At 40.6% G+C, this 25,801-nt stretch overlaps 1 protein-coding gene across 5 annotated transcripts in view; it reads left to right on the top strand.

Annotated features, from left to right (window-relative positions):
- LOC135419954 (glypican-5-like) overlaps positions 1-25,801 on the top strand; it is a 363,117-nt gene that overhangs the window by 18,447 nt on the left and 318,869 nt on the right. For all 5 annotated transcript variants that reach the window (XM_064666980.1, XM_064666978.1, XM_064666977.1 and 2 more), the window contains one exon: positions 5,710-5,871. In XM_064666980.1, coding sequence (XP_064523050.1) covers positions 5,710-5,871 — 162 coding nt within the window. Of the gene's footprint in view, positions 1-5,709; positions 5,872-25,801 lie in introns of those variants that run through there.

The following is a 25,801-nucleotide window of genomic DNA, read 5'->3' as shown; positions in this document are numbered from 1 at the left end:
TGTAATCTTTATATTAAAGCTGACAGTAGGATTATTTTAACAAAATAGAGGAAAGAGTTGGAAACAGATTGGAAGATTCTTTCTGAATAGTCAGAAAATGTGAGTTGGGTGGGCCTGGCCACAGATTACCTGAGGCAGGAGGAACAGACATCTTCATTTGACTTAGAAAGGGTCTCTGCTCCCTGGAGCTTACCTGGATGTTACTACTTGCCCAAGGAGCAGAAGGTTTTTTGGGTTAGTTGCTATTTTATGTCCTAGAGCCATTTGCAGCTGTGCAGTGGTCACTGTTGCACTGGCTTGTTGGTTTTTCAGGTAGTTCCTGGCACACACTACTTCAAGCATAATAACTACCATACTTTAAACATTGACAAATCAAATAGTAGCTGTTTGACTGTGCACACTTTGAGCTTGATGGGTTTAATGTGCTTTTTGTGTCTTTCTAGTTGGAAACATTTTATTAGTTGCAGGAGGACTGGGCTGTGGTGTAAGCTGTGCTCCCTTCTGGGTGAGGATGGCTTGTGTTTGTGGATGAGTTTTGTGACCTTGATCTTGCAGGTGAAGGTGATGATGGTTTTAGCACTGCTGGAGCATGAGAACTGTGTAGGAAAAGAACCTCACAAACTTGGGGCAGTGTACAGTGGTTGGATTCCCTTTCCCTGATGTGGCTCTGTGGGCTCTGCTCATGCATCAAGTAGTTGCAGGGCTGAAAACTGCTTCCTTTTTCATTTGGTTTGGGCTTCTCCCCTGAATTAGTCTGCATTTAATTGCTGAATTTTCCTCTAGCTGAGGCAGCAGCTACACCAGACAGATGAGTCTCAAGAAGGATGAAGCGTTGGCTCCTGTTCAGCTGGGCCAGATACAATATAAGGGACCTTTGGCACCCTCCTCTCTGTTACTAAGGCATAATCAATCTTGGAGTCTTTGAGGACATTTGTACAATGTTAAAATCTTTGGCTTTGGACTAAAGCTTTGTTTAGAAGTAGCATTGAAATGTTTGCCCAAATACAAAGGAATAAAAACTGTCAGAAGATAGATTGCACTGAGCTCACCTTCTGATCGTGCCCAGGACTGTTCTGTGCAGTGCAAGTTAAAGGCTCAGCTTGTTTGGAAAAAAAAAAAAATCCAAATCAGCCTGTCTTTGAAAAAGTTAATGCAGGTAGATCAATTACTGTGTGATTACTTGTTGTTCTGGCTTCAGAGTATGGCTTTTACAGTGTGTACAGTATTTTAAAGACAGAACTGTTAAACTGCACGGTCAGCCAACAAAATAAATATATTTTCAGCTTTTGGAAGAACTTAATTTTGCTTGCTAAACAGGCCTCTCTGCTTTTAGGAAATTATACTGATTGAGTTAACTTTAATGGCCAAAGTCTTAGATTTTATTGGTACCACAGTTCCAACTGAAGCCCAGAACATTTTGATTTAAAATAAAAAAGTCTCCAAGCAACACACAACAAAATAAACCACAGCTGATTTCAGTAGACCTGGCCAGCTGGAGATCAAGTAAAGATGTGTAGTTTTTTGTGCATTTGGCACCTTAAGTGATTTATAATTTTGACAGGGAGGTGTCTGAAGGTGATGCCTTTGGCATGTATTAAATGCTTTGGTGTTGCAGAGGAGTTTTCAATAGGGATCATTGTTTCTTTCCAAAATACTCATTCTTTAGACTCAAGTAGTACATTTTTTTTTCTGCTGTTCTGAATGTGACTTTGTTTTCAAAGTGGAGCAAGATAGTTTATCCTGGTTTTTATAATAACAGTAAGGATTTAAAGTCTGTAGTTTTTCTCACTTTAAAAAATAAGCTGAGCCACAGTTTTAACCAGCACTCAAGGGAAAAAGACTTGAATGGAAAAATAATGTACATAATAAGCAGAGTAATCCTTCCATCTGATCTGAAGCAGAAAACTAATTTGTTTTAGGAAAGCTATAAACCTTTTGGAATTGAAGCCCAGGCATGTACAGGTGAAAGTGTTCTGCTCTGTCAGTAAGTTAATGCATAAGAAAATAGAATACAGAGAGGGGGGTCTTGGGATGCAGGTACTTCACACCTGTGGCATAAAGTTAAGAGTCCTAGCAGAGGGCTCCCATGATGGTCAGGGCTGGGACATGAGGGAATAGAGAGCTAGGTTTGTTCAGTTGAAGGGAAGATTAAGGGAGGTCATACTGCTGTCTTCAGCTGCCTTTTGGCAGAAAATAGAGAAAGTGGAGTCAGATTCTTGCAGACACACGGTGATACGCTGAGAAGCAACAGACACGAGTTGGAACATGGGAAGTTATCTTTAGATAGGATTTTTTAATTCACTTATTTTACCACGAGAGTAGTAGTAACTTTTTTTTTCTCTGGGGGTACTTGAAACTTGGCTGGATGAATCCCTTGTGTAGGGCTTCATCCTACATAAAAAAATCCTGCTTTAAAGGGTTGAACTAGAGGTTCCTCCGAACTAAATCATGAGTTAGGAAATGAGAGGCAGCTTGGGAAAAGCAGGTAAGAAAGTCCTAGAGGGAAATTAGCAGAATCTATCACTGAAATGATGCTCTTGGTAACTTTTCTTCCCTCTTTCACAAGTGGTGCTTTTTCTCTGGTGTAAAGAATGACTTTGTTCGTAAACTTGAAGAGGAGTTTGCCCTTAAGGTTGTCTCCCTTTTGCTGATATGCAGAGCACATATGAGCAGGGGTGATTGCCACGGCACTGTGGGGTGCTCAGTCCCTCGGTCACTGCTGGGTCACTGTGTTCCTCCCCTCTTTTTCTCCTCTTGGAGAGGGTATTCTTTATTAAGATGAAAGAGATGAGATATACTAAAATTAGTATCAGAGCTATTAAAGACATTAAGACATTACTAATGAGTTCTAATTTAATCTCAGCACCCAGGCATGTATAGTACTGAAAACTTTTATTAGGTTTCTATAATTGTGTTAAAAGTGATACTGTCAGGCTAGTTCTGAAGCCAGTGAAAGTGCCAAGCTGTGCATGACAGCACTGACCCGACAGTACTGTGAGGGAAGGGGAGTTTGCTTTCAGTGCTCTGTGTTTTACATCAGGCTCCTTAACTGTCAGGGGCTTAGTGCTGTTTCTATTTAGGGGTGGCTTCTGTATCATTTTGGCTCTGGACCAAGGAAACCTAATCTTCAGGCTCATCGGAGGAGATAGCTGGGCGGGGAATCCCAGGAGTGCAGTTCCAGCTGAGATATCTGTATTCTTAAAGCTTTCTGGAGGAGACGCAGGTTCCTGAGGTTCAAATGGGAGCACCAGGCACAGCACTGATAGCCAGGGAGAGCTTCCTGGCCAGGGCCAGCACACAGTCAGCATGGAGCACTTGATATTTCAGACCTTTTTGATACAGGTCTGAGCTTTGCAAAAGCCTTCCAAACAAAAAATTCAAAGGGCTGCTGAGTAAGGAGAAGTACTCTGAGTATCAGCAGCCTGGCACTGCAGATGCCAAGTAACATTTACATCCCCTCTGCTTGGACACCTGATTGTGCACTGAGTTGCTCAGCAGCCTGTACTATAATTTCACACATGCTTTGTGGTGCCAGCTCAGAGAAGTGGTCCTTCCCCGGCCTCCAGTTCCTTGTGACAGAACAAACGTGTTAGGGGGTGAACTGGATCAGGGAACCCGCCCAAGTTAAAATTAGCCTGGCCAAGAAGCTAATTTCAACCTTTGGGCAGCTTCTCTGGCAGACGGGAACAGAGGAGTGCACCCAGCTGGTGACAAGTGCAGCGTTCCTGCTGCTGCTTTTGGCAGCGTGCTGGTTCCTGCCAGGGCACAATGGTCTTATCTTGGGCTTTCAGTGGGGTCTGGGACTGCAGATCTGACTGGGGAGACTTGTTGTTTCCCATTTTTGAGATTAGACTGAAAGATAAAACAAATCCACCTCCAGAATGGTATCCTGAGTTAGCTCAGTCTGTGACAACTTTGATGTTTGTTTGCAAACTGGTACAAAAATGTGGTTAATTCAGATATTTCCCTTTGCTTTTGACCTTTTTGACACAAATTAGCCTCACTTTTAAATGAGAGTTGCTATAAACTGGAAACAACATTTTCAAGTCGAATGAGATGTTTCAGCCAGCTTGGTGTTTTTACTTTTTTTCCTGACAAGGGAGATTTACTGAACTCCTCTCTGTGGGTTTGGTCTCAGTTAGCTGCTGATGATCTGGAGCTGGCTCTGAGCAGTGCCTGGTCATTTGGGTGATTCTACAGATTTTTCAGTCTGCATCCTCTTGTTTTCAGTCCTTGTCAGTTCTGTGTGGAGCATTGCCATGTGTTAACCTGCAAGGCCAGGTGTGAGGATTAGTGCAGTGTGATTGTTCATTAATGTTTCTATCTCGGGGCTTGGCCTTAGTGCTCTGCAGTGGCCTGAGTGAGAAATGCTGAGGAGGAATTATGGCCTTTTTGAGAACTGGGGCTGTTTCCATCTGGGAAGGGGACTGCTAGTGGTGTTAAAATAGTGGTTTAGAAGCAGAGAGGGTGCACAGAGGTGGCAGTGTGGGCACAGGCCAGCTCCAGACCTGGCGCAGGGAGGGTGCTGGTGTCAGCACTGCTTTGGGTCCAACCCAGCTGGGCTGTGCCACCCTGTGCTGTTGGGCATTAAAATGGCCCCTAAAGCCATTGGTGGGGTGGGAGGGGGAGCTTGGCCCTCTGTGTGGCACTGGCTTTCCTTGGAAAGGCTGTCTCCTTAAAGCCTGAGAGATGGGCTGGAGGTGGACACCTGCAACCCCGTTCCCTCAGGACCACCATTTCTGCCTCAAAGTGGAAGGAAGGAAGTGCCTGACACTGTCATGAGACTTCCTGCTGGGATGTTCCTGTTCCACTGAGAAATTGCAGTGGAAATATCTGCTTTTTAATATCGTGTGACTGTTTTGGCTCTGGTATTTTCTATGTGCCTCTAGTTTATTTAATAGTCTCTTGCTTTCTTTCATCCCCTTCTTAAAACATGTGTTTGTGAAGCACCAGAATATACTCATCTGCAGTCTGTACCAGATCCTTTCTGGCACCTGTAAATCCTATGGTGTAGAACAGATAGACCCTAAATGTCCATTCACAACTCTTTGTGATGTGGGTTTCCTAATTAAGGGTACTAAACTTAATGAAACATGTACAAAGATGGAAATATTTTTTAAAAAATAAAAACATCCTATAAAAATCAAGTTTTTTAATTGACTTTCAACTTCCTCTGTAGTTCCAAGGTGGGAGTGATTTCAATGCCTTTACAATTTTTTTGGGTTTTTTTTGGTGAGCTGCTTAGGAGTTCAAAGATTTTTTTTTTAAGTTGGTTCCCCTAGTGTAAGAGGTGAGTAGGTGATTCCTCAAGGCACTGTGGGGGTGATGAGTATTGGATCCTAATTTGAGGCACGGTTATCACCCACATGTTCAAGTTTTGATACCTTTAGCACAAGGTATACAGTGGAAATGTATCATCAATAATTCTGTTGTCCTTGACTTTGACTGTACTCAGATGCTTTTTCTGCCCAGTGCTCTTAACGGTGTAGAATAACTTATTAACTGATAATGTGATGTTACCCAAATTTAGATGAAATGGTCATAAATTTATGTTCTTGTGACAGCAACTGAGTTTCACAGTGTCGTTCCTTGCGGGTTTGGTTTTGTTTCAGAATCTGAAACATGGTAGTTCTGACATTAAGAAGCATTGTTTTTATGGCGTAGGTTTAAAAGGTTTTCTAACTGCTGTGTTTTCTTGTTTGCTTTAAGAGTCAGATTTACAGATCTGTCAACACAGGGCACCAACATGTTGCACCAAAAAAATGGAAGAAAGCTACCAGGCGGCTGTTCGGAGAGAGAGGACTCAAAGTATTCAGGCACTGAACTTCGAACTAAAGTACATGATTGTTGGTCATATCACAGCTTTTCAAGGTAGGAACTTTTGAGTAGTTTGTAGCAGTATTCTCTGCAATACAAAGGAAAAACTCTTACCTTTTATTTTTCATTCCTCTGGTATCGCATGCTGTAGTCACTGCCATATGGTTGACTTGCTTGTTCTTTGTGCTTTTGGAGAAAGGTAATGGCACTTAGTCTAGACTGATATTTCAAGCATCTGCCTAAATCTAATCAGGAATAGATTTAAACTTAGACCTTGTTCCTGGGCTTGGCATGGATTTTTTTTTAATGGCATTTTCAAGTGTCATTTTGGTGCCTGATGGCTGTACTTTTTTTTATCTTCCCTTGTGTTTTGCCAAATCATTTACAGGTGTAGAACATTAAATGAAGATGCATTTGCTTGTTGATGCTGAAGAGTAAGTGCTTGAACTGATGTGTCAAATGAGAGCACAGCTCTTGCTTCATGTCAAAATGCTTTACTACTACCTTGCTCTAGCAGGGTCATGTCAGACTATGGAGTTTCTTCTTACAGGTGGTTATTGTATTGTTACAAGGAGGAAGATGCTTGGGTAGGACTGTGCACTGTAGTGTTTAGCTCTGGAGACTTTTCTCCAGAAGGGCATTTAGATATAGGTTGTGACATATGTAAACATATGAGAGTTGAGTGATTAAATCAGTCATTGACTGAATCCAGTTTACTGACTTCTGTGGGCCTAAGAATGTGCTAAATTTTGACTTGCTGCTTTGCTGTGTTTAGTGCTGAGTGCCCTGATGGAATAGGCTTTGAAAACAAACCAGGAGTTATTAAAATACAAAGTGTTGAGGCCTGTATGATTAAGCCTGTTGTTACAACGCAGGTTTTATTAAGTAGCAGCTCTTTTTGTCTAGTTTCTTCCATTTGAGTGAAAATACTAGAAGTAAAAGGTGTGATTGACAGTTAAGAAGAGATAGCATATTGTCTAAAATTGACAATAAATGATGATGGAAATCTGAAAGAGACATGCAGGGGCAAGATAAAATTTTACTTCTGCTTTTGTTTTCTTTTACCTCTTTTTTTTTTCTGTTTTGGACGAATGAGCGAGAAATGGCATTTTGGTTTATTTTACAATCAATTTTTGAAAATGTGTAATATTCCCCGTGATTAAAAAATTGGTTTGGAGGGCACTTCAGAGGAGCACTGTAGTGAAAGAGCGGCTGTAGGCATTGTTAAATGCTGGTTATTCATTCAAGCAATCTTTTAGTGTTATGATTGAATAAAGATAAGGTCAGAATAGATTAACCTACCAGCCCCTTTAGGTCAAGCCAGTGGCTTTATTGTCCATTGCTGATGAAGCCTTTTGGTGGAATGAAAGAGGTAGTTAGACATTTCACACAGTTTAAATTTACAAGCATTCTCTGGAAGTGGGTGAATAGCTTGTTTGTTGTAACTTGCTATGGCTGGCCTTCTGTCTACATTAGGTGGGAACACTTGAAAAATTTAACTTTGCTCTCTTGCGTCGGGAGCTGCTTTTGTTCTTTGGTTTTGTCCCAGGTGTCAGTGAAAAGCCTCTCTCTTTATCTTGTGCTGGATAAACATTCTGTTGCTAAGAGTGGTGCTGTGCGAGACATTTACTGAGAAGGAAGATCTTTGCATGGAATTAACTCTGTCCTTTTGGAGTGTTTTCGTTTGTTGCTATTTTGAATGATAAAGCAAGTGTGCCAACAGCACACTTTACAGTCTGAGAAAAGAGCATCCTGATATTAGAAGCTTTCAGACACCTTTCAGATTTCATGTTCCTTGCAGCAGAGAGAACTGACTCAGACATGCTAAAAAATAGTGTTTACTTGTACAGTTTTCATGCACAATTTATTTTTATATACAGAATTTTTAGTACTCTTAGCGTAGTCAAAGCAAAGCAGTAGAGTTAGCCTTGCTGCCTACTGCTGAGGAAAAGAAGTGTTAACTAATTTTTATGCACTGAAAGCAGACAATACCATTAATATTATACTCCTACTGATGAAATAATTCTTAAGAGTACTGTGGTATAATAAATGGATTTTCAGCTGTCCAGCTCTGAGAACATAGTGGTGGGAATTAAATTTCAGGGGGAAGTGATCAACTTTTTTGGAAGGGGGGACACCCAGAGAGAATGTTTTTTGTTTTCTTTTTGAGTTCTTATTTCCTTCTATGCTTTGATAAAAGTAAAAAGGCACTTCTGAGGACCTGCAAATGCCAAAAGTATTAATAATAAAAACCTTTCTCGTGTGAGTAGGAGTTTTGATATGAGTTGGGTTAAATATTGCCTCTGCACTGCCTCAGTGCTGTAGTTGGCTGTGGATATTTTGGTCTTGAAGAAATGTTGTTTTGGTTTTTCTTCTTGCAATTGAAAATGTTGTTTAAGTAGCTTTGCCCACAGCTGAAATAAGACAATTTTCACAGATTTAGATGTGCAAAATAATTAGTCTAAGACTTGATTAAGTGTGCCACAGCTGTGGGCAGGCTTGTTGTATTTGGGCTAGTGCACAATCCATACATATGGACAGCTTTAGCACTATGGTTCAACCCCACTGTTTCTCCCCATTTAAACTTTTCAATATTAGCAAGCCAGTCTTTGCCTGAACACTTAATAAATCAAGCTTCTGCTGGGTGTGTTTTACTGGAATGCCTGTCTCCAGTGCTGTTGCTGATACATCTCATTTGAGTAGGAGGAGGCACATTGGCATGGGCTGCCAAATGCCCTCCCCATTAGTCACAGAACAGGAAGAAGGGAGAGAGACAGGAATGAAATGGCCAGCTGGCTGCTTAGGAATTCATCGCAATCAGCTCTGGTGAAATCATACAGCGTCACAAAATCTTTGGTGTTTGGCATGTTGAATGTAACCAGGCCCCTGGGGGCCTTCATGTTTTGGTCCATGGTGTAGCCTAAAAGCCATAGCCATGGTAAGTCACTCGACAGATGTGTGATTCTCTGCTCCAAATGGAGTCACAGGCAAAGTGGAGTAAGTGCAGGAGGTGTGCAAGTGTTCCAGACTGTAACAGGAGCAGTGTAACTGAGGACATTGTGCCTGTTGTAACGATCCCGGCGTGTCACCCTCTGGCTCTACACAGGGGCCTTTATTTGGATGCATTTTGGACCCGGTCAGTCTGTCCCATCCAAAGATGTGCCTGCCTTTCTGTCTTTCTCCTGTGGCTGCAGCCTGAAAGGCCCAGGAGGCCTGTTTAAATGGATGACAGATGGGATGCTTTCATTTTTTAAGTGGTTTCCCCTTTGATAACTCGAAGATTCTCCTTAAGCTTACTGCTTTTTGCCCCAATATTTTTTGAAGCTTGCACATAATCAAATGCATTGTTTTAGATTTATGTCTTTGTGGTGATGCTACATATTACTTGGCACAGCCATCCTTCTGCTAACCCTGCCCCCCCAATTCCCTTATGCAGTCCCTGCACTCCTTGGGGCACTTCCAAGTAAGGCAACTAATTCATTGTTAGTGGATTAGAAGTGCTGTGGGTGTGCAGGCTGAAAGTTTCTGTCAGAAGAGGTATTAATGGTCTGACAGGAAGGCTTTGTTGGGAGCAGACAACAGAGAGAACCTGGCCTCCCTTTTCTGTGTCCTTTATGTGGTGCTAACAGGTGCCTCTAAAGGACCCACAGATAGCTTGTCTCTGCTCCTGTCATCTTATGCTGAAGCTAATTTGAGGTAATGAGAATCCAGATACTGGTAATTTATTTGTTCTGCTGATGGTCTCTGCAGAGGGACAGAACAAGGTACTTTTAAATGTACATCACTTTTCAGTCACCAAATTAGCAGCTGTCAGAGATAGTGGTGAAAAACTTTGAGCTCAGGAATTCAAAAAAATTACTGTTCTTTGCACTTGTTTTTTACAGCAAGGAACAGGAATTGTTCACTCAGCCTCTTAAGAGAAAGCTTTAATGAATGAAAATAGGTTGGCCATAAAGCACTAATTTTGTCTTGTTTCTCTGAAATAGCATTCACTTGACCTTAATGAAGGTGGCAGGACCAGGTGTTCTCATGTTCTCACAGCTATAGGAGGGAAGCTTTGTAGCACTGTTCCTCTCACTCCAAACCCAAGGGAGTAAGCTGTGCTTACTTTCTGCTTTCTATGGAATGGGGAATGATAGTTGGGAAAGCACCTTGTTGCAGTTTCTAATAGCTGGAGTTGCCCTGACAATGTGGTGCTTGCACATTGTTTTGGCCTGATCCAATAAAGCAACTGGGAAGGACACGATTGATATGAAGTGGAGAGGGCAGTTAGTTGTAGCAGGGATGGAGCCCAGGACTGCTGGTTGTCAGTAAAATGCCTGGAAGTTAATGCCCAGTTGATCCATAAGGTCCTTAAGTGCAAAGTTTTTCGTATAACATCCTGCATGGGGAATGGGAATGACTGTCTGGTTTCTGTGGGTCTTGGGATGGATAACATTAGTGAGCTCAGTAATGAACTGCCCTGAACTTTCCCAGAAATAAGTAATATAGTACACTGGCACTCAGAGCTATGCAGAGTCAAATACAGTCTCCATTTTCATTTGACTCAGTTGCAGTGTTGCTCATACTTACTTTTACTGAATTTAGGAATATCAGCTTGGAATAGGGGTGGCTGGTTAATGGTGTTGAAGTGCTGTGACATTTACAAAACAAAGACTTGGCTGAAGAAGCACACTGGTTTGAAGTAAATTACTATATGAAGTGTAGTCACAATGCTGGAGATGGATGCAGTCCAAAATCAACGAGCTATTTAAAAAGCAAAGCCAACCATTGCCATCAGAAACCTGCCAACCCTCACCACCCGTGCTTCTGGTTTCTGTTATTTACTACTGGATTATAGAAATGCAGAAGTGTTGTTTTTTAAATAGTTTTTTGTAATCCCCTACTACTTGGTCATTTATTCAGCCAAATTGTTACCCACCCCTTTCCACTTGTCTAACCCTGCTGAGCAGAGTTTTGTACTCTGCTGACCTTAGCTCTGAAAGTTGGCTGGGATGTAGAATTTGGTTTGGGCTCAGTGCAAAAATGATTTCCTGCAGAGAGAGAGGCTCCCCTCCTGTATGCTGTCCACTCCTAATCCAGTGCACCAGTGAATCAGCACTTTACAGGATACTTTTTGTCTTTAGACCATGAGCACTTGGGAGAGGACTTGGTGCTGGGCATAGGGGAAGTGAGCCACAGGGGAGGGAAAACGTCTTTGCTAAGGTGGCACATCGTAGCATGGCAAGAGCCAAGAATGCAACTTAGATTATCTTTGTGACCTCTTCTGTTCCCTCATAAAAGTATTTGTGATTTCTAGAGACCTTTGAGGGGAAGGGCATTTTGTCTGGTTGTAGTCTCCTGAGGTGTTTGCTGCAAGAGTGAGAGATACTTGTTTTGTCCTTGGTCTTGGCACGGTTGGGCTACTTTGCCCTGACTGTGGACCAGGTGAGTGTTTCAGAGCAGTGCAGTGTGAGGAAGGAGTGTTCTGCATCAACTCTTAGGGGATAAGATTCCTTCTTTGTATTCTGGTGCTACCAGAAAGTTCATAAATGCAGAGTGCTCAGTATGCCACGAGTTTGGAGGAAGGAATTCCCCTGATTTGCTATCTACTGTAAAACAGTTTGTGGTGGGTAGAGGTAATGAAGGATGAACTGTGGGGTAAGGGAGGCAGAGTCCTTTAGGAATAAGTGTCCTGTGTAACCAAGACACTGCAGTGCTGTAGTGATGAAGCAGTACCCTTCAGATAGTGGTCTGGTTCTGCCATCCAGGTTTTATCCTCTATTGGTGCTGTTGTGTCAGGAACTGCCCTCTATTCCCTGTGCTGCAAACAGGGCCACCTGATCCAGTCATAGCCAGTAAATGATCAAGGAAATCCGTCAGAAATATGAACATGCTTCCCTCTTACCCTGCTGTTCCCCAGAGACTGATAATTCCACAGTTTCCCGAGTTAGGTTGAGATGCGCCCATTATCCAGTCTGTTGCTGGCCCCACTATCCATTAATTTCTCTTCCCGCAGGTTATCTTTTGGCTACCACAAAAAAATTGGCAATGCTGACCACATGTTGACAATTAGGCGGCTTCCTTTAAACATACTGCCTTCTAATTCTACTGTCTGACTTGATTCTGAAGTTTTTTCATTTAAAAGTGTAGTTATTGTCTCTTTTATATGCCAGTTATGGTTTCAGAGCCCAGGGCTTCAGTCTTTGTCTGCATGTGGGGTGAGGGAAGAGAATGTTAAATTCTTCCCTCTCGTTGTCCTTTTCTCAGCAAAATAAAAAGTTTACAATGTGCTATTCCCTAATGCTCACCCCTTTTATCTTCTGAATGTGCAAAATTAAAAGAAAATCTTGCTGGTGTGCTGGGGACTGGGTAAATATTAACATTACATTGTGAATGGTGATTATTGAACTCATGTGTTCTGTCTCTAAACATTTCAAATGGTGTGAAGTTTTGGTTTTGTTTTTTTTTTTTTTGCTGAAAGGCTACCTGTGATGCTTTGGAATCATACCTTTTCAGAAGTTGTGTGTATGCTTTTGTCAAGATTCTAGATTCAGATTGATGTTTTCAAGCTGTACATTACAAAAGAATTAATGTGTTTCTTATGTGGTGACTTGTTCCATTTTTCGCAGAAATTGGAATCAGAGTTGATCTATTATCCATTAATAATTTGAGAAATTTGCTTCATTTGGTTCATTTCATACAAACTGAAAATTAAATGTGGAAAAAACCCAAATAAACCTTCACCTTCAAAATTTTTCTGTAGTGCATATTAAACATAGAATGAGCTTGTGCAGAAGTTTCATTCCAGCCTCTCATGTCCCCTAAGACTGCGTGCCTCTAGATTTTTCCCATACTGTTTCATCTCCCATAGTATGCTGTGAAAAGCAAGTATCCAGTGTTCCTTTTTCACCGTTTTCTCTGTTTTTTTCAAGGTTACCTGAATCCTGCTGAAAAGATAATTTCCCTAATCAAACTACTGATAACATTCTTTGGTTCCTTGATGGTGCTACCCTCCTGCATCAGAAGCATGCCTTTCATCTTGTATTTTCCAGTGTAGTCCATGCTGCTGGTCACCTGTGATTCATGATTTATTTAAATGTCAGGTACCATCACAGGCCAGCACTGCAGTCTTTTCACTTACTATTAAAATTCAGATGGGTATGTTTTTGATTTTTTCCCATGCTGTCTTTCATGTTAGAGACTGGCAAGTTGTGAAGATGCTCCGTGCCTTCATTGTCTTCCTTTAAATGCCATTCTTAAAGCTGTCTTTAAGGTCATGATAAGCAAAATGCTTGTGAAAAGTCAACCCAGAATATACTGAATCTCCTGCCTCTTGCACTGACTGGGTTTCTCATGCTCGTACCCCTTTCTGTCCTTCCTCCCTATGTGTGTGAATCCATCAGCTGTTGTCTGCCTTCCATTTTATTGGCAGCCTTGAGACAGGCACCAGGATTTATTTGGGATCTCTGCAGCACCTGTGATCCCAGAGTTCATTAGCATCCCTAAGTGCTATAGTAATGTTGAACTTGATAACTTGTGTTTCTGATTGCATTAATGTATCCCCTGGCTGTGCCTTGTCCTTTGGGCAGCTTGTTAGGAAGAAAGAATTATTAGTCTTTAAAAGAAATAGGAAAAATCAGAGGGATCAACACTGGAGGAAATTAGAAAATTCTGATGCCTTATGCTTTCAAAATAGCAAATTCAAGTGGAAAAATTAATGAAAACTGAGGTAGAACTTGTAGTTGTAGCTATGGAATGAAAATCATTGTCTTGCGAACTGTTTCTAGTAACAAAGATCATGTCCACAGAACTCTTTGAAGGATAACTAAAGCTAGTGACTGTATTGTTAAACATTGGATAACCTTATATCAAGTCTTATTTATTGCACTGGAATGACCTTATATCCAGTGGCAACCAGCAGTTGTACTTGGGAGTAGTTCACTGTGAGGAGTTCCTGCATGTTGTGGGCAGGTTTGATTTATGGAATAGTGTGCAGTTGTTTCTCAGGAATGCATATGCAGAACAGTGCTTGTAGATAACTGGATCATATTGCCAGAAACGTATACTGGAAATGTTTATATACTTAGGAGTATTGAAGTTTTTGGCTGGTTACTAGAATTGCAGTGCGTTGACTGCTAAGCAAAAGTGTTACATTGTTTAGATATCTTTGTAACATTAAATTTTACTAAATACAGATTTTACAGAACTGTTTGGCCCGAGGCTTTGGAAAAACACTATAATGGGAAGTGGTGAGAGAAATATACCTTAAATACATTTAAAAGGAAACAGCAAATCATCTTCGATAAGATATCATCCAAATATCAAGATTTATAATCATCCTGTAGACTTGGTTCCTGAACTTGTCTGGCTGTGGCTGCCATTTGATGCCTAGAATGTCAGCAATTTGGGGAAGGGACAGTCCCTTCATTATCTCTTTATAGCTATTGTTCAGGCGATGTGGGTTGGGTATATTGGTGCTAGAATAAGAAATCTAATGTATATACACACACATCATGTGACCATGAGTTTGATTATTTGCTTCCCTCTGTCCGTATTTCACCTGTTGGTGGTTGTAATTGCCTTTTCTTCCTCTTTGTTCCTCCCAATACCTTGTCAGGCTGTTGACTGTATCTCCATAATATAAAAGCACAGTGGAAAAAAAAATAAGAACCTGCAAAAGCAAAGTGAGCAGATGAGTCCAGGGGCTTGTCTACCTCGGGAGACTGAAGCACAGTTCCTGTTGTGACAGCAACTTCTTGGAGACAGTGTTTCTGGTATCTCTTTTAGTGTCCTTTTTTCTGGAGTTACACACTTTATTCACAACCATATTGTGAAATTTCTGTGGCCTCCTTCCTGCCGGCGAGAAGGTGGGTGGTTTTCTCCCTCTATTTCACTTTTGTTATGGCACTTCTGCCTTTTGTGTGACATTTCCATGCAGATATCATCGCCGCTCAGTCTCTAATTACAGCAAGTCCCTCAAACCAGTGATTCTGCTGCTGGCTGTGTGAGTACTTCAGTAAGAATAAAGTTGTTCTCAGTGCAGCCAAGTCCAAGTTCCCACTTGCCTAAGTCAGTCTGACATTTTGGGAAAAAAAAAAGTGGGTGAAATCCTGAGAAACAATGTGTTCTGACAGATGTTTGAATGGGAGCGTAAGTGTATGAAGATCCTGCACAAAACTTTTTTGAAATAAAAAGACCACCGACTGTCAGTTTGGGGGTATTTCAGTGATAATTCAGCTTTTAATTACATATCCTTTTCTCCCAAAGATGATCAGCTGTTTAAAATTACTTTTGTTTTTTTATTAGTCCTTTTCTTGTGAGTTTGGAAACAGGAAAGGCATCCTTGTAGGCCATTTCTAGGTGCAAAGTTTTAGATGTTCTTTGAACAAAGTATTACTTCTCTTGGTAATATTGAAACTGTTGGGCAATTCAGTAAAAATATGGAAAAAACATTGTAGAGAACTGAGTGCAAAAGGACTGATTTGAAGAAAATTTTTCATTCTCAGTTTTGCATTTTCAGGCTTCAAAAAGAAAATGACTGTGTGAGACTGCAAGGTTAAGAGAGCAGAATCTCAAAGCAAGTATGTTCAGGGGAAAGCAGTAGATTTCCAGCCTTACATGCGTGCCCCAGTGAGGGTAGTGTGGCATTTCAGTTTGCAGTGTGCTCTCTTCTGCCAGCTGTAGACTTTCAATGGATGAAAATTGTACTCAGAAAATTAAAACTTTCTTTCTCAGGTTTACAGGTATACACTTTCATTTTTCTTTTCCCTTAATTTAGGAGGCAAGTGTAGAATAGCTTAGATTAATTTGTTTTTTTTCCTAGAAAAATAATTTATCTGTTATACAGATATATTTTTTTTTACTCTTAGAGCAGTTTGTATATGTGGTTTTTAGTAATTCTGTGTAACATAATGCATTATTGATCTAAACTGTTACGTGTGTATAGTTGTAGAAAAAGAGGATGAAGTTTTCTTTTCTCCCAGTTTTTAACAGAAAATGACTTACTGCTGTTGTGTGGTATTTTATTTATGGGCTGGGACTTCACCGTGCTGTCTATAAAACTCTAAGACACAGTGCCAGTTCCAGGAAGATTAGGGTTACTGTAACAGGAGAGACAGGAATGCAGACGGAGGGTGTATAAAAACAGTAGGATCATGGTTTTCTCTGTAAGAGATGGCAGTCTGAGTGTTTACAAGCACACTTGTCACATTGAGATTTTTAGATCAGATTTCAGAATTTGGATTTGGTCTCAGTTCCTAATTTGCTTGGTGCTCTAGAGTGTCATGGCTTTCCTGGTCATCCATCAGTTGAGGGCGTTGTGGCTGGTAGGCGTTGAGGCTACTTTAGTTTAAAAAGAGGTGTACTTGATTTTAAGTGAGTTTATTCTTATGAGCATTCACCCTTAGGCAGAATGTTTTCAAAACTTTAGAGTTGTACCAAACTTGGAGGTAGGGAAATTAAAACTGGTGGTGTGTTTGAGCCCCTCACAGCACAAATAGGTGAACACATAGATCAGTCCTTTTTCACTTCTTTGTTACTTCAGTTTTTCACCTGTTGTCCTTGATGCTTTTCCTTTAGGTATGTCTCTCAGGGAGGAGAGGAGGAAGTGTTTGTGCACAGCAGGGACTGGTGCCTCATGGAGTGTTGGCCCTGTATTTACTGATTACTCTACCTTAGTTTAGGATCATTGATTCAGAACAGGTGAACCACTCCTTGTGCCTCTCCATGGCATGACTGTCAGAGCTGCTGTGAAGCAGAACTGGGACCAGTCCTGTGTGCAGCAGGGTGGTGAGGGAGACTGGAGTTTGTAAGGATGCAGGAACGTGCAAGTAGACTGCTGCGCTATAACCATGGAGAGGTATTTGCTCAAATCCATGGCATGTGAACATGATTCTCAGTAAAATTTACTCTTCCACGTGACTTAAGTTGAAATGGCTTTTTATCTGTCCTCAAAAGTATCTATGAAATACGTGCAATATATAAGATTCGAAGCTGACATGGATTCCTCGTCCTGTGCCTTCTTCATGGATGTCTGTTAGGATTGCATTTCTCCACTGGGCCATGTAGGTGGAGTGTAAGTATTTTAAAGTGTAGCTATTGGATCATACCTTTTGTTTGCTGTTTTTTTGGAGAGTTGGGGCTTACTTAATGAAGTACTGAATCTGTAATTGTCACCATCCTTGCAGAAAGATAAAGACATTTTCTCTAAACTCAGGTAGTTTAGTTTTAGGAATTAGGAAGGTTTGTATGGGTATAGATAAAATCTGCTGCATTATTTCTTATCCATGTTAGTGGGGAAATTATTAGTGCTGTTACCCATCAGCTTCCTATTGACTCTCTAACTGTTCTTCAAATATTGTGTGAAGGAGCTCTTTCCTTTGGTATGAATCTGAATGAAAGCAATGTAAGAACAGGACTTGAAAGTAAGGAATTTATGGGTCATGTCTTCCGTACATACTCTCAAGTCTTTTCCTCAGTCTTGCAGGCCTGTTCACAGCAACCAAAGGGTGATTTTTGTCAGATAGTGGAGGATCCAACAGCTTTGTCCAACTGAGGATAACTACATCTGCTCCAAATCTTTTGTCAGGAAGGGAGAGGTTTGAGATTGACTCTCTTTTTCATGTATTAAGACTTTTGCCTTTGATGTGCCATGCTAAAATTAGGATCTCTGCAGATGTTTACGTTTGGAATGTAAGTATTGATGCAAACCTTAGTGGATTCTTATTAGAAAGGAGAGTTTTAACAGGTTTTTTCACTTTTTGCTGTGACTGTTTTGCAAATGTGTGATTTTTTTTTCTGGTTTGTGCTGTCCAGTGCTTGGGAGAGCTTCCTTTAGTTTTTCTTAGATTCCCATGGGAAAGAGGTATGTTTGTAGGTGATGTAATAATTTCTTTACCCTTTGTTACTGCTTTTGTTAGGTTTCATAATATTCACTGTAAATAGAAGGCTGTGAACATGAATAGAGGCTTTTCATAGCAATAAATGGTATGTATCTGCTACCAGGATTTTAGAGGTGCATATGTAGAAACACGGAGCTTTTAGATCTCTTTTATTTTTTTCCCCCTTTAGTCGTGTTCTGAGAAGGCCCCTTTCAAGTATCTGCATTTTCCATATGTGACCAGTGTTTCCTGGAATGCCTGAAGCCCTGTGCCCCACTGCACCTCGTGTAGAAGTTGCTGCTCCAGAAACCACTCCTCGTTCCCTCTCTCCATGACCAGGCTTAGTTTGCCCCAGCCCAGCTGCAGAGTCTTGTGTGAGTCTGGATCCATGGAGCAGTGCTCATACCGCTGGATAAGCAGTAATTTTGGGTGGATAAAGAGCATTCTGAGAAATACAACTGACCAGACTGAAACCAGTTATCTGAGCTAGAACGTTTCTGTATGCATTTAATCACTTCCTCATGTGTTATTTCCTGCTTTTTTCTCTTAGTAGTTTTGGCCCGGGTGGTTGTGTGAAAGTCACAACAGAAAATGTGGTCTAACATCTCTGGAAAACCTTTCTTCTCTTTCTACCCATTCAGATTCCTCTAAGGAAACATTTTGGCATGTGGCAAAGAGCTGCTTTTTTGTTTTGTTCTGTGGACTAGAAGTTAAAAATCTGGGCTGTTTTTTGTCTGACTCAACAGGGAATGATCCCAATGCCAGTCATGTAGGTATGCAATTAACATTAAATGTGAAATGTTTTATCTTAAAAGCAAAGAGGCGTAGGTCTCTGAAATACACTTACAAACTTCTAAATCTGAGGCACACCTTGTTGCATGGCACATGGGGTGAAAAGAGGCTGTTGGGATTTGGCAGGCTCACCTCCTGCATCCTTTCTTCTTCCCTAACCTGGTGGAAAAGCAGCATTATGGAAGTTGTAAACATGCAGTGTAAAACACACTGCGGACAAAAGAATGGCCCACAAAATTGGGGCTAGTTTTAAATGTACAAATATAACAAACACCTTTATGAAATATATTTCATTTTTTTACTGTGTTAAACTTTATGCTCCAGAAATATTAATTTCCTCGAATGTAGTAATCTGTAAAACAATGCTTAGAAAATATAGAAACCCACCAAATTTATTGCCAAAAGAAAAAAAAAGTTTTAGGGTTACTAGCAAAAGAATGTGAAATTAAAGAAACAATGGACCCACCTGCAGGAGGGTGAATCCTTTTAGGCCAGACTACTTTGCTGTTGATTTTTTTGGTTAGTTATGAATGTATCAGTCTTCATATGTGTAACTAATTTCAATGCTGTTGGGAATAATGAATGAGTGTGTCTGTGCATTGGAAGTAAAGTGAATTTTAGTGACTCAGAAGTGCTTGCTCGAGAAGTTCCTCCTGAAGCTGTTGCTGTCCTGGAGTGACTGTAAGGATTTATATCCTGTTAAGGTGACAGTTTTCAGGCATCCAGGCTGTCTCTGGGTATCCAGTTACTGGTCAGTGATGGCAGGTGCTGGTAGGTGGATATACTGCCAGTAGCTCCTACCAAGGTGAATATTGTTTTTTTACCTGAAAACATAGGAATGAGAAAGTCTTCTGTGATTTAAATTTATTTATGTGGTCTTTGCAAAACAATGAAGAATTCATCTTGGCTTTGGTCCAAAAGAAGTTAAAAACCCTGATAATCTTTTCACTGATTTAACTGAGCTTGGACGCTGGCTCCATAGGTAGAATGAAACTAAAGCTTTTAAATTATAATGTTAAAGAAAAAGGAAGGCTTCTGTTTCCCGAGTGAAGATTACTTTGTTGGGATGTGCCATGGAATATCTTATTAAGTGGCAAACGAGGGAACCGCAGTGGGTTTAATAATGCAATTTACAGAGACCAGTGGAGGAACTAAATGTATAAAGAACCAAAATCCACTGTGGTAAATCTTTGTTGAAAACAAAATTATTCTTATGATGTTTTAGCTGAATATAGCAGCAAAAATACTCTTTCACCACTACCCCTGTCCAAATTCTAAGACTGGTTATCAGAGACACCTACCTTACTCTTGCTGCTTCTGTATGTGGTAGTAAAATTTGTAAAAGCCGGAGGAAGAGGAGCAATACTTTGATATTCAAATGTGCAGAGTAAATTCTGCAAAGCATATGAGAAGGTGAGATATTTCATTTTATTAGATATGCCATTATAGTTCAGAAGAAAAATGGACTATGTTTTGGTCAGAGCCCTTCAGAGTTCTGTGGCTGAAGAACTTGTGTGTCCAAAAGATTTTTTTTCTCTTTTAGCTGTATTAATTCATCTAATAACAGATGCCATTCTTCCCTATAAATCTTTCATTTTTCAGTATCCTCAGTCTGCCATCCTTACAGCAAAGCTATTACTGTTCAACACCAAATCTATTTTGAGACATTTATGGCTGTTGGGCAGTAACACACCTGACATCCAGCTAATCCAGTTGAGCACAACAGCTCAGGGAACCCTCTTGGAGTTCTGGGACTGCAGCAAGTGAGTCTGAGAGCTGTGGGCACTGCTTTAAGGTGGAAGCAGAGGCAGTTTATTTGCAGCCTGTCCTGCTGGTTGGGAGTCTGGCGTGTGGATGCCGAGGTTCAGTCCTTCGCTTTTCTGCAGACTTTCCCTGGTGCCATGTGCAAGGGGCATTTGAGAGCTCAAACTGCCTTTTCTTCTGAGTGTACCATTAACTTCAGAGTGGAGTAGGTTTTTTTAATTAGTCAAGTGCACTTGAGTTGGAGAATAGGAGATCTCATTGCAGTGGTTTAAATCAGAATTTGTTTTAATTTTTTGCTGTGTGATCCATATACTTTCTAATGGAATGCGAGGTTTGTCATCTCTCTTTTTTTTAAAGTATTTAAAAATCCCTCCCTTTTTTTTCCTTAAGTATGTTTGTTACATTTGAGCAACAAGTTTAACCTCAACGATGATACTGCTATTGCAAAAATACCTAAGAATTCAAAGACAAATAAGACATGTACAAAAAACTATATGAACTGTGTCCCTTCACACCTACCCACTGTATGCTTAGAAATAATGTGCTGATGAACAGGAATGACAGAGCTTCAAGGAAAATGCAAAGAACTAATGAAAGTTTCTAAGATTTCTTAGTTATCTCTCTCTGCCTGAAAACTGATTGTTCTCTTGGCTACTTGAAGGTGGAGTAACTTGAGTGAAGGCTTTGGAGTTACACCAGGTATGACTGGTATAAATTTCAGCAGCATGAGACCCACAGTGATTTATCTTGTGATGGCAGAGACAAATCTTATCTGAAGATTGCTGGTTCTGTAGAGGATGAAATGTTCATTTTCCTGTCATCACTCAAGGCAATAGATAGTTTTATCTGATTTTATAATCTGTCTGAACAGAGCAGTTTTGAGGGTATAAACATTATTTAAGGGTGTGCTTTCTTGTATTTCTGAAGCCATTATCAAGGTCTGTTCCTCAAGCAGGCATCTTTTCTGTAGGCCTGCTTTTGATCTTATTTTATGACTGATGGGTTTTATAGCAAGTTTTAGTGAGTTTTTATTTCAAGATCAATAAAACTGAAATACTAAAAGCAAAAAACAGGCTTCCAGCCCACCCACTCTGCCCACCACACACTCAGTGACACACCTTTCAGGACTGCTGTCACATCAAGTGCCACCAGAACACGTGCTTGGTTTTGTGGTGCAGCGCGAGGTCCTGGTTAAGCAGGGGTCAGAATGGAGCTGTCCTGGCCTTGGCATGTTGCTTAAAATATGTGTTGTAAGATTACAGGCCTGGCAGGATGGAAGCATGGTAAAACACTGATGTGCATTTCTTAAAAATGTAACAAAAAAGTCATACCATCCAGTACATCAACATTCTGAAGATTTTGGATACCCTTGAAGTGGATAAGGCTGCTAGATAAGGAGAGGATTAGGGATGCAGTTCCCTCTGTTAGTGTAGTATCCAAGACTTTCCCTGTGTGAAGTGTTTGGAAGCCCAGGGCTATGGACAGGCCACAAAAGAGGCTGGAATAAATTTTTAATGTCCCTTTAAAGAAAAGAATGGATGTGATATCGCTGCATCACCATTATTTCCTTCCTGTCCAGACTGAAGATCACTACATGATATAAAAGCGGGATGAGTTTCTGAAGATAACACCCCTCCTCCTGGTGGAGATACTTTCTGCATTGGCACTGTCCTGGACAGTGTCTCTCAGAGGACTTGAAGCTCTTCCAGAGCATTAAAACAACGTTCCTTCCTGGGAGGCAGCTGCACAGTTGCGTCTACTGTATGTTGGCTCTAGTTGTAAGCCCTCCTTTTCTTTAGTGAATATCCCCATGTTTTTATTTTATGCAGCAGGGAAGCCACCTTAAAGCCAGCACTGATCTTAGCACAGTAAATTGTCCTGTTTTATTTTCATCCTCCATTCAGTGCTGTCCAGGCATGTGCTGGAATGGTGAGTGGCAAGGTGCTTGGCTGATTGTTCCCTCTCTGTGGTGCCTCGTGTCTCATCTTCACAATATGCTGTGGTCTCACAACCCCGTTTTGCTCTTGGTGTTCTGAGAGCATTCCCAGTTGTGCAGTTTTCTGTGTAACCCTTTGGGACTGTAATCACAGCTGGGGTGGTCCTGGGCTGGACTCAGCCCTTGCAGGGGTGCAGGATGCTCCACTCAGTGTCTGCAGCAGGAAGGTCAGCTTGGGGTCTTCTAGCTAAGGAGGAAGTGCGTGCACAGCAGAGTGTGTCTGAGGAACAATCTAAACACTGAATATATTGTTCTGTCGAATAAATTTCTTGATGCCTTGGAGCAACTCTTCACCCTCATCTTCCTTCCATTCCAGGTGGCTCTCTGACTCCACGGTCAGGTTCAGCCCTGGGTTCATGTGCTTTAAAGTCAGACACATGCTGAGGTTCTTTACTGGCTTGGGACCAAAGAACTCAATGTTCCATAGATGAACCATTTGGATGATATGAGTTTCAACAGCCTGAGGGCTCTTGGGTGAAGTAACTCAAAATCTATTTACACACTAACCTTTGAATTTCTCAGATTCACATGCATGATAATTTGTTTGAATAAAAAATTGGATATAAAAATGGAATTAAACCTTTATGATGACCTTTAGAGTAATTTGGACACATTCTCATCTTGGCTTGCGATTTAAAACTGATGCAGTTACTGATCCATGGTGTGGGTAATGAAACTTTATCTGAAACTGTTTTAATATTTGTGTTGAGCTGTAAATGAGAAAATGCTTTTTCTTGTTAGTATTTGGATGCTATTTCTGGGGTGGTTTTTTTGGTATGTTTTCAGTGTCGCTTACAAGCAGAAAGAGCTGTGGATGTGTTCATTCTTCTAGTTTCAATTTTGGATTCCATTTAGATTTCATCTTTGGATTTATCTCGGGCTGTGCTGGCTCCAAGGAGGAGGAGGATCTTGACATTTTAGTTATTAAAGTGTTTTCCTCTTCAGTTTTTAAAAATAATTATGCATATATAATTAAATATTATGCATATATGATTAAATATGCATATTGTGTGAAACAAAGTTCCAAATGTTTTTCATCCCACTTTGTTTTGAGAACCATTTGATGTTGTTGGGTTAAACTGTATTAATTAAAGCATGGATCTACATCTGGTGTATTAGACGTGGCAATTGTAGAGAAGTAACGTGAACACCCTTTACAGTGGAAAGCCATGTGAGAGCTTCAGCTGTGTGGTTTTTAACCAGGTTTGATTCAGATTGACCTGTCTTAATTATGCCTTTTTTTTTTTTTTTTAACCTTGTAACACAGAACAAGTCTCGGAATTTATATCAGAAATATTCTGAGTTAGGACAGTGTGCAGTCAACCCAAAATTATAGATCAAATTCAAATGTACGGCAGGGTCACCACCAAACCATTCCTGGAAAAATTAACAAAAAAAAAAAGTGGGAGAATCACTTGTTCTGCTTAAAATCTGTTTTGAAAATATAAATAATAATTCTCACGTACACCAACAAATCTGAACTCGTGTAGTCTGTTGACGAAAAAGAGTGTGCCTTGGGATTTCTTTTTATTTACACAAGATCTCCACATGCAACATCTGGGCTCTTAAAGCCCAAGGAATGACCTTGTGCTGGAAAAATACACTGTGATGAGGCACATTGTGTGATGTGGACACCACTGCTTATAAGTTGAGGACCAGAATTCATCAAAACTCTGTGTCTATGTCTTTGGCTGGTGCCAGGGAGGATTAAAGAAAAAGAAAAAGCACTCGTCCTATTTTTTCATGTAAAATTAAATAGTTTTCAATCAGCATTCCTGAAGTGTGGCATTCCTTTCCAAAAGAACCCATTCAGTTTATCCGAGGGCCTCTGAGAGTTCCCTGTTGGCTCTGTGTGGGATTAGAGTGTTTCTATTTGCAAGTCATCATCTTGATTCAAATCAGAGCCAGACTGAATCTTAACTCAGGAAATGTTCCTGAACATCTCTGAATAAATGGATCTGTTTTACCCCAGAACAGAACCAGCGTGCTTTGCAGTTACATCTCCAGTCCGAGGACTCCTGTTGATAATGTCAGAATTAATAAAGTCAGCTTAATAAAGCTCAAAATCCCACCTAGGTCAGCACTAACAGCACTTGGAGGTTCATTGCATGTTTGAATCGAAATGCTGCTGTGGGGGTATCAAAAGACATGTGCTCAGTGCCTTGTTACTAAGAAAACCCAGCCCAAAACATCTATATTGATGCACATGTGAGAGTTTAAATGCACATGTCAACATCTCAAACTGACCTTGGATAGTTTCTCATTTTTAGGCAGCAGAATTTCCTGATGAAAAATAATACTTATTACATATTTTCCCACCCATGTTATTTATTAAATCCATATTGAACGTGTTTGCCTGCAGAATAAAATGGTCTTGGCTATTCAGCATAACAATGAGCTATTATACAGAAATTTTAAAGAAAAAGGAAAAAAAAAAAAGCTACTTCTAATAAAAAAAGCCAGATGCTGACTTCATGTATTCTGGGGAAAGAAACCCCATGTAAATTCAATGCTCCTCGTTGATTCCCCCTAGTGAAATTATATCTAGTGTTTTGATCCAATGCAATTTTTAATGCACTAACATCTCTTGGCTCAAGAGGCTCCTTACTCTTTCCAGACCAGTAAATCTCTGACTCTGCAGCACTAGGTTGGTTTTAGTACTTTTGGCAGTGTGATAACTCATGTTGCCTATTGATGATTTCTTTGGATTTTTAGTACATTCTGACATATTCTGTTCATTCAGTACATCTTCTCATAAAAGAAAGCCATGTTTTCTTTTGTTGTCATAAATTTTGAAGTATATTTTTAAATAAAACTATTTTAACTGTTTAGGTGCTGGTGAAAAAGAGAAAGTCAAGCAATAAGATAACTATTATAGTACTGTTAATTTCCAGGGCTCTAAATACAGATATGACAAGTGTGTGTTATAGCCTTGATTTAAATCTGTCAGCAGAGACCTTGTATAGTAGTTGTAGGCTTTGATTCTCCAAACACACAGTGCTCTGGAAGGCAAAGTGAAGAGCACACAGGTAAGACCTCAAGAACAAGATTTAGCAACATGTCTGTTCCTGTTGTTGTCTACTCAAGCCCCAGTTTTCAGTTAAAACTTTTTCTTCTCTAGCCTGGATGAAGTGACTGGTTGGCAGTGGGTAGTGTCAGATTTCACACTTCTTTTCTATAGGGTGTCTTGAAATAAAGATGACAAGGTCGCTGAAGGAATGCTCAGAAAGAAATACACTCAGAAATGCTCAGTGGAATGTTTTTAGAGCTTTACCTCTCCCAGATTTTCCACGTGCCATGTCAGTAGTGTGCATCTTTAGCGTAGGTCTTCCAGGTCAAATTCCATGGTAGGGAAAAGTTGAGCTTAAGAGCAGCAGAGAAGTTTTTGGCTGCCTGTTGTCAGTTATGTGTGCAGAGGCTGGGGAGTGCCCCGAGTGCAGTTGGAATCACGTAGAGCATCCCACATTTATTGCATTTGCGAGTGGCTGTTCACAGCAACATTGTGGGACAGTGACTTTTGGAAGAGAGGAAGGATTGCTTGACACTTTGAGTCTGCGGGGGGGGGGGGGGG

This window comes from Pseudopipra pipra, chromosome 10 (assembly GCF_036250125.1).
Source record: "Pseudopipra pipra isolate bDixPip1 chromosome 10, bDixPip1.hap1, whole genome shotgun sequence".
Lineage (NCBI taxonomy): Eukaryota > Metazoa > Chordata > Aves > Passeriformes > Pipridae > Pseudopipra > Pseudopipra pipra.
This window is presented reverse-complemented; position numbering and strand designations above follow the sequence as displayed.